The 9,185-nt window shown below is 34.5% G+C and overlaps 1 protein-coding gene across 1 annotated transcript; it reads right to left on the reverse strand.

The window, feature by feature from the left end:
- Positions 1–1,801: 1,801 nt before the first annotated feature.
- On the reverse strand, positions 1,802–3,497 carry LOC112800884 (UDP-glucuronate 4-epimerase 5). Its single transcript, XM_025843331.3, has one exon. The coding sequence runs from the start codon at positions 3,262–3,264 to the stop codon at positions 1,921–1,923; it is 1,344 nt and encodes a 447-aa protein (XP_025699116.1). The 5' UTR covers positions 3,265–3,497; the 3' UTR covers positions 1,802–1,920.
- Positions 3,498–9,185: the final 5,688 nt, after the last annotated feature.

A 9,185-nucleotide genomic window follows, 5' to 3' on the forward strand; every position in this document is an offset into this window, starting at 1 on the left:
GTTAGGGACACAAATAGGACTTACCCCAAACGTTGGGGACAAAAATGATATTTTACTTTATGTATAAAATTTGGAATGATTGAATTTTACATTTACTTTAAAAAAATTTGATATTTCTACGAGTAGAGTGGGGCTTAGAACTTTAGGGTGCAGATAGGGTTAGGGTTGAGAGATTCTCAACCCGTACATAAGATAGGATAGAGTTTTAATGAAATTTCAACCCACGGATAAGGTCCAACCCTACTCTACCCTACCCATTGCCAGCCCTACACCCTCGCCTTCCAACCCAGCTAAAGAGATGTGTGCCATCTCCATTTTCCTCCTCTCCGAAACTCCAGGATCGTGTCGCGCCGCACGAACCACTGCTCTCCCCTCTCTGGTTTTAACGTTGACGAACTCATCTCTACAAGCCTGTCTCTGCTTCTTTTAGCCTTCATCGTCGTCACCACTTCACTTTCCTTCGTCGAAGAGATATTTTTTGGACTGAGTTATCGCCGCCTGAACTCAAACTCGACGAGAAAAGATTGACCGGAGATAATCTTCAAATTGGTTCCCTCCACATGAATGGCGCACAATCAAACACCTTCATCCATCTACCTCTATAGAACAAAAAATAATCCACACTAAAACAAATCTCTCCAATTCAAAATTCAAATTAATTTCTCTCATGAAGATAATGAAACTGAAAATCACAGCAGAACAAAAGTAAAACTACCAACTTCAAATTAAAAGCTAACATAGGTTTGCATGTGAGAAAAACCACAATAAATTTTATAAATAAAAACAAAAAGATTAAGAATTTGAAAAAAATTCACAGATTCTATGAATTTAAGAGTGAATGGTGATTCACCATAAAAATTTTCAATTGACCAAAAATCCTTGTTATCCTTTTGACAACCCACGGTGGAAAGATCCACGTAAACAACCAGTGAGAAAGCGAACCATCCATAAAGAGTCGCAATCCATCCGAAGAAAAAAAAAAAAAAATAAAACCCGAAGAGAAAATACGGCTATAGTAGCTCATGTCACAATAACCATCACTGCCACCATTATTAGAATCTAGGCCACCACCACTGCTTCTGTTTACTTGACCCGTACCTATTTTGCAAAAGAATCGCTAAAAGCGCTCCAAATTAAGGATTTTGCACGTAGCAAGATCTTGCAGCACCACCTCAGACAAAAGCATTTTACATCAAAAAAAAAAGAGAAAAAAAAAAGATTTTGGAGCAAAACAGAAGAGTAGTTGTTATAAGAAGTGGTGATGGAAAAAAACACAATTGAATATCCCATTCTGGATATCAAACAACGTCGTTTCAATTCTTGAAGGCAAAAAGAACAAAAATATATCGTTTTAGAGTACGTTAATGTCAACTAACATTTCACCTCAGTAAATATTAGCCACATCATCAACTGCACTTATTTTTTAGAGACTAATTTGACTAATTAACTAAAATGAAGATTGAATGATCTTTTGTGAAGATTTTGACTATTAGCTCGTCTTACAAATTTTATCTTTGTTGGAAGATTCTTTCTCAATATTGATTTTTTGCTAGCCAAAATCTAAAAAAGTGCTGAGGCCTAACAGTGCTGTAATTTAATTACGCATTCATCAATTAATTTGCTTTGGATAAATGGCATTAACATCGGGACGAGTGATAAAATGTGAATGCCATTTAGAGTTAGTATCAAGTTACTATCACCACAAAAGAAACTAGTTCAAATGCAGAGAAAAACAAGTCAAATTGGAAGCTGCCATGTTCGATTAATTAATCATTTGTGGATAAACAGATATATCAATCAATCAAGGCAAAAAAGATTCAACTTGATTTCTCAGTAGTAGTGAACCAAAAACTGTACAGTGGCTAAGACATTCCAAAAGATTACGGTAATAGTAATTATTTGCTGATACAAATGGATACATCACCAAGAAGAAGAAGAAGAAGAAGAAGCAGGGTTCTTCGTAGAGGGAGAGTAAAAATCAAGGTACCATTTCACAAAGTTGCTGAGACCTGTCTCCAAATCTGTGGTGGGCATGTAACCAAGCTCCCTATGCGCTCTGCTAATATTGGCATGCGTGAACTGAACGTCCCCATTCCTCGGCATAACCATCACCTTCTTCTTCGCCTTCACCTTCAGAAGCTTCTCCAATATCCTCACAAGCTCGCTCACCGCCACCGGCGAAGTGTTCCCCAGGTTATATATCCTGAACTGCGCAGGCCCCTTCTTCTTCCCCCCGCTGCCAGTGCTCCTCTTCGCCGTGTCCAAAGCCCCTAAACACCCCTTCACGATGTCATCAATGTATGTAAAATCCCTCGCAACTGTTCCACCATCTGCCGCCTCAAACACAGTGATCTGCTTCCCCTTCAGAATATCCTTCGTGAAGAAGAAATACGCCATGTCAGGCCTACCCCAAGGACCATAAACAGTGAAGAAACGCAACCCAGTGATGGAAAGCCCATAGATGTGGTTATAGCTATGCGCAATGGCTTCACCTGCTTTCTTCGTAGCGGCGTAAAGACTCGCCGGTTGATCAGTTCTGTCCTTCTCCGAAAACGGTACCTTAGAATTGAGTCCGTACACGGAACTCGATGAGGCCCACACGATCGCTGGTTGCGGGTTCGCATCTTTCGAAGCTTCTAGAAGGTTCACAAACCCCGCGACGTTGCTGTGGACGTAGGAATGCGGGTTCTGCATGGCGTAGCGGACGCCCGCCTGGGCGGCCAGGTGCATGACGTGGGTGAAGTGGACGACGTCGAAGAGTTTGCGAATGAGCGCAGCGTCGTTGATGTCGCCCTCCACCACGAAGACGCCGGCGCGTGAGAGCACCTTCTGGCGGGAGCGTTTCAGGTTCTGATCGTAGTAGCGGTTGAAGTTGTCGAGGCCGAGGACTCCGTCGCCGCGCTGCTTGAGGGAAAGGGACACGTGGCAGCCGATGAAGCCGGCAGCGCCGGTGACGAGGACGGTGAATCCGGAGTCGGAGTTCCTGCAGGCTGACTTGGTGACGCGCTTTTCCCAGTGGTGGCTTCCCCATGATTCACGGCGGTTGGCGGCGGGGGAAGGAGATGGAGGGGAGAGGATGAAGAAGAAGAGGATGAAGGCGAGGAAGATGGAGGACCAGAGGGTGAGTTTTGATAGCCTGAGGCGGTGGATCATGTAGTGGTTGTAGGGTTGGTACTTTTCTGGTTTCAACTTGCCCGGTGTTGATGGCAGCATGTTATTGTCGACGTTGTTGTGTGACGCCGCCACCGTCTTCACCAGCGACATTTTTGGGGTTTCTTGGAAGGATTAGGAGAAGATGGTTTTGATTTGATTCTCTTGTTCTCAGAAATGGGATCGGATAGATTCCAAAGACATAGTTTAGGTTGCAAGGGAGATGAATCAGATGGGAACTGGCATTCCCGTAATTTAATTTCAGTGTTTTGACTTTTTACTCTTCTTGACTGACTCAGTCGTTCTTCCTAACTCTTTTCACTCTACTCTTCTTGCGCCACGCTATCTGCTACATGGACTGATTCCATTTCATATTTCATATTTGCTTCATAGAACGACACTTCAACAGACACCGTACATTATAGCCAATAAACATTAAACAATATATACTGAATTTAAGTATGAAAATGGAAATTTATTTTGTATTTAGCATGATGCATATCATCTTGCAAACCAATAACGTACCAAAAGGGCAACTAATCTTTTATTATTATCATCATTTTCACGATGGACTTTAACATAAGCAATAAGGTCAAAAAAAAAAAAAAAGAAATAAAAGAAAGCAATATGGTCAAGTTTGCTACCAAGACGCAAACCATCAACGGCATAACACAGATTTCATGAACTTAATCCATTTAGTTTTAAGGAATACAAATAAAGGGAGATATCTAAAAAGATGGTCAGAGTACTCAAATATTTACTGCTTTACTTTTATTGTCATCTGATATTTTGTTTAACTATATCCAGAATCACAAGATTACCAAAGGGCTTTTGGCATTAACCAATAGTGCTGCTGCGTTTCTTGTTATGGATACTAAGTGCTCCAGTTCCATGTGTACCAAAGGGAACTACAAGGTTGGCTAAGTATCCTTGCCGCAGCTCTTTGAAGTGTGGGGATAACTTGCCCACCAATCACCTACAGAACCAAAAGAATTAAATATGCAATTATTTAAAGCTAATCCACCACACACATTTGTTTTGTTGCATGCTTATAATATCCTTGATAATTAAAATTTAACAGTGTAAGGACTGCCATCATGCTTTTAACATGTCAATAAAATCATAAATGGACTGAGTCAATGCAATAGTTAATCGCAACTTTGGCCCTCTATTCCATGAGATATATAACTCATAGCAGGCATGTCCCCATCAACCATGCTCACGGCTTCATGTGCATTTCCAAAATCTATCTGAATGAGCGAACATCTGCTTCAAATTATCCTCTTGTATCACTAAGGACCTCAAGGAAAGGAAATTAGTGACAAATCTAGTAATTTTTGGTCTGATTAATTCTTTTCCACCAGTGAATTTTCTCATTATATTAAGAATCCATGCATGTCTATAAATATACTGTGTGATGGTCTTTGCCTCCTCCAGGACTGTATTTACCCAATTTTGTCTACCAATATCCTCTAACATCTTATCGATACAATATGCAGCACAAGTAGACCAAAACAAAGAACCATACCTCCCCATGAGAAGCCTTCCAGCATAAACATAACTAGCACTGGTATCTGTTATGACCTGGACAACATTTTCTACACCAACCTCCAGCACAACTGACTCAAGAAACTCAAACAAGTAAGTACCATCATCATGACCTTAATCTTCCACTATCTTAACAAAGGCGGAGAAGCACTACCATTCTGCCTACTAGATCTATGGTTATTATGGAAGCCACCACTAGCAGAAGAGTTACTCTATTGACCATTTGCTAGAACAGCAGCTTGTTCTGGCTTGTTTTTCTTTGGTGTTTTTGGTCTTTTTGGAGTACTTAGTATACTTTGAATATGGTCCCTCACATCCATTGGAAGTTGAGTGCAGGGTATAACATCTTTGTTTTGAATTTGGGTCAAGGGGAATTTCATCCTATAAACACCTCCACTGAATTCCGGTCGACAATAATTACACCTGACTTTCTGCCTGGTTGCATAACAGGGCACAATGCTCTCAACAAGCGTCTCTTCCACGGACCATTATCTTAAACAAGGTACACTGAAAATATTCTATTGGATTAGGCCACATTCTATTCTTTCTTAAAAACAACAAACCTGGTTTGGTCCAATTACATAATTCTGACAACAAAACATGGTTAAATATATAATAATAATTTAACCAATTTGGGTTAATTAGTTCGTTAGTCCGTTTAAGCAAAATGTCAGGCATTTGACTATTATTATGTGTGTGCAGCAATTTATTAGACAGTAATAAACTCTTAAATAAAACTCTGATTTACAATAGATTAATCTTTAACCTATTGAACTAAAAAATACTAATAATAATTAGCTAATTTTAACGTACAAATAATATTTTTAAATATTTTAATACTTTTATCCAATTACTTAGTCGCATCTACAATGCTTTTAAGATTACCAGTGGTTTTTTTGTGACTAAGATTACCAGTGGTTTTTTTTTTTGGTAACTAGATTACCAGTGGTTTAATCTTATTAAGTGTATCCTAGATATTATCCTTATTCAAATTATTTTAAAATTTTCTATAAAGATGAAAATACCAACAACAATAATAATAATAATTCTTTTTCACTTTTTTTTCCCTTGAAAATATACTTCCGAACACACCCTTGCCAGTTATTTATAACATAAACTTCTCTCATTTTAAAATAATTATTATTTAAATAAAGTATTATATTAAAAATAATATAAATGATTGAGTTTAATAACGTTATACCATGAAATGAGATTTGTGCATGTCTTATTACTGTCTTGCTGAGGAGAGAAGAGGCCAGGAGAAAGTACAGATTAAACAATTACAAGTATATACTAAAATTAGTTATTAATATAAAATATATATTAAAATATAAATATATATTAAAAATAAAATAAATTATATAAATATTTATATACAAACATATTAGTGACTAATTTTAGTAATTAATTTTAATGTATAAATAGTATTTTTTAAGATTAAATTCTTAAATTTGGAGAGCCGATACATCGTCCATAGGCCTGGTTGAGATGAGATGTTAATTGTTATGTGCACGCTAAGCACTTTTCATGTGGCACCGAATTCATGAATTCCAGTGCAAGTCAAAGGAAGAGGCAAGACATTCCCCCAGATATCCGCTAAAGCCACACAATCAGAATCAAAATCAGAATAATATGATCCACATCTAACATTCCACTCCCCAATCAATTCAAATCAGGATATATGGACCAACACATGTATCGTACGGTGCTTACACCATTTCTATTTCATGTTTGGAATGTCACTCTAACTTGCTCATATGATTTATCATTCGTCTATCTCCTCTTCGCTAGCCATGTGAACATGCATTGTTTTATAAAATTATCATTTAACTTAGAGTTATATAATGCTTCTTTTAAGTTTTTGGTAGTGCGAATCCATTTAAACAGAGATAAAAATAATCCTTCAATTGCTTATATCATAATAAATATATCTAATTAGTATATAACTATATACTGTACAATGCGGTCATCACTTTCTTTTCAATTTGATTTATATATGAAAAAACAGCTACATGCACCCGCCAATCATAGCATTCTTGCCGGGTACAATTGTAACTTGTAAGTTTGTAACACAAGAAGCATCGAGAATATTCAATAGGTGAATACTACAATTAAAAAAATTTTATAATTGTCTTCGTATGAAATTTTTTTTTTAACTTTTAGATGATGAATTGGATGGTTAAATTTTAATATTTATAAAAGTGTTATCTTTATTTAAAGTGTGGCTAAATAAATAAATCACATTTTTAAACAGAACATCTTTATAAAAAAATATTTTTACCATCTTCATTTGAGTAGTTACCTATTCAATATTCACCACCTTGCCTGGAATATATCACGATCCCGCCACTACTTGCTGAGTCAAATAAGTTATCTATCGCTAAATACGACGAAATGTCCTATGCTTTTTCATTTGTCTAGCATGCAATTCGGTTCCTTGATCATTGTTGTTGTATATTTTCATCCTTCTTAGTCTTTTCTACATGGTAAAGTAAAGGAAACTAAAAGTGAGAAATGATAATGGAGTATAACTAGCAAAATGCTGAGGCGCTGGTGGGAAACGGAGAGAAAGTTTGTACGCTCATAAAATTAAAGTGAAGCAGTATTGCTGATACAGTGGTACATGACGTTTGATTTATGTTAGGTGAATATATTTTTTATCAAATACATTATTCACTCAAATTGCATCTACCGCTGAATAATTTTAAGTCCAATTAGAAAAAATCACTCCAGTAAAGATGTTTATATTATTTTTTATTAAAGATATTTTGTGTTGTATTTTAATTAGTTTTTATATAATTTATTTGGTGTTCTTCGTCACATATTATTAAATTAATTTTTTTTCAAAAACAATAAAAAATATTTAGATTGGACTAAAACAAAAAAATATGTCACTGTCTTAAATATAAATATATATAATTTTTAAAAGTGAAATTTATTATACGAGCGAGTTATATCTATAACAAGATTCAAGCCTCATAAAATTTTTACAAATAAAAAAATAACTAGTTTATATTCATGTGATATATAAAACAATTATTATATTATTATTATATTATAGATTAAAATTCATTAATTTAAATTTGTTTTCATTTTTAATATAAACATTAGAAATAAATAAAAATTTTATAATTAGATATAGTGTAACAAAATATATATAATATTAATTAGTTTTTAAAAAATTCGTGAAAAGTAATTTTTTATTTTAGTCAAATAACTATTTATTAAAGTGGACAAACTAATTAATTTCTTCTCATATACAGTTTTTTTAAAGACATAAAAATAATTAATTAGGGCATTGATTAAGATAATTAAAGTTACTATTTCATTAAAATTTCAATTTATAGGAAAATCTTAGTTAATTTTGGTATAGAAATTTTAAATTTGAAAGCATTGATAACTATGTTAAATCTTAATTCATTTATTCTCATTTAAAATAATCACTAACTAAAAATTTTATTTTAAATAAAGTTACATTCGAACTTCAATCTGATTTTTAAAGTTTTAATTTATTTAGTTTGATCTTTTAATTTAGTATTCGTGACTCACATTAGGATTTTAAGTGTTTGGCTAAAAAAAATAAGGTAAAAAAAAATTTTAATTGTCACATCAAATAATCGCTAGAAAGTACAGCGTAGCAGTTATCAGTCCATCTCAACATGTCGTTAACGATTTTATGAGACTGTGACAAAAATAAGATAAAAAACCAATGTGAGTTGTAACTACTAAATTTTGGGAGATTAAATTGAGTAAATCAAAATTTTTGAAATTAGATTGAAACACGAATATAATTTCAGAGGTCAGTATAAGTATTATCTGTTGACAATTAAGTTGTTTTAATAGTAATTAAAATCTAATAATCGTTTATAATAAAAAAGAAGCATACTTTTGCAATAATGAATTTATAGCAGTAGTTAGGGGTGTTTATAAATTAAATTATATTCATAAATCTACAATATTTATCTGTATATCTAATCCGTAATTTATGGATATAATCCGATCTCTAAGATTATTAGTCAGATCTGATCCACACTCTAAACGGATAGAAATGAATATGTTTAAAAGAGTTAAAAAAAAAGTTTCAATCCCACTAGGTAATCAAGAGGGGTCTTGCCAATTTCTATTGGGTTGGAGCCCATAGCGCATTTCAGAAAAAAAAATGCATATCCAATCACCCATGGTAAACCTAATTCAACCCCACCACTAGTAAACATAATTAACCATATCTTTCACCGTTCAAATCTAGCCTCATCCCCCAACCCTTGATGGTCTCCTTTCCAACTTCCCTCCTCTGTTACGGTCCAAAATGAGTCATGACTGGCGCTCAGAAAAATAATCCTATAGCAAGCCTACATAGTCAAATATAAGTTAAATAAGCAAGTTACAAATATTTTACAAGTTCTAAAATAAATAGTTATATATTTTTAACAAAAAAATTAAAATGACTAAGAATGGTTGGATCCTGCCTGTGACATATAGAGCATACA

The sequence above is a fragment of the Arachis hypogaea genome, chromosome 5, assembly GCF_003086295.3.
Source record: "Arachis hypogaea cultivar Tifrunner chromosome 5, arahy.Tifrunner.gnm2.J5K5, whole genome shotgun sequence".
In the NCBI taxonomy this organism is placed as follows: Eukaryota; Viridiplantae; Streptophyta; class Magnoliopsida; order Fabales; family Fabaceae; genus Arachis; species Arachis hypogaea.

Coding starts and splice junctions, on each gene's coding strand:
- LOC112800884 (XM_025843331.3), bottom strand. CDS start 3,264: ATGTCGCTGGTGAAGACGGTGGCGGCGTCACACAACAACGTCGACAAT.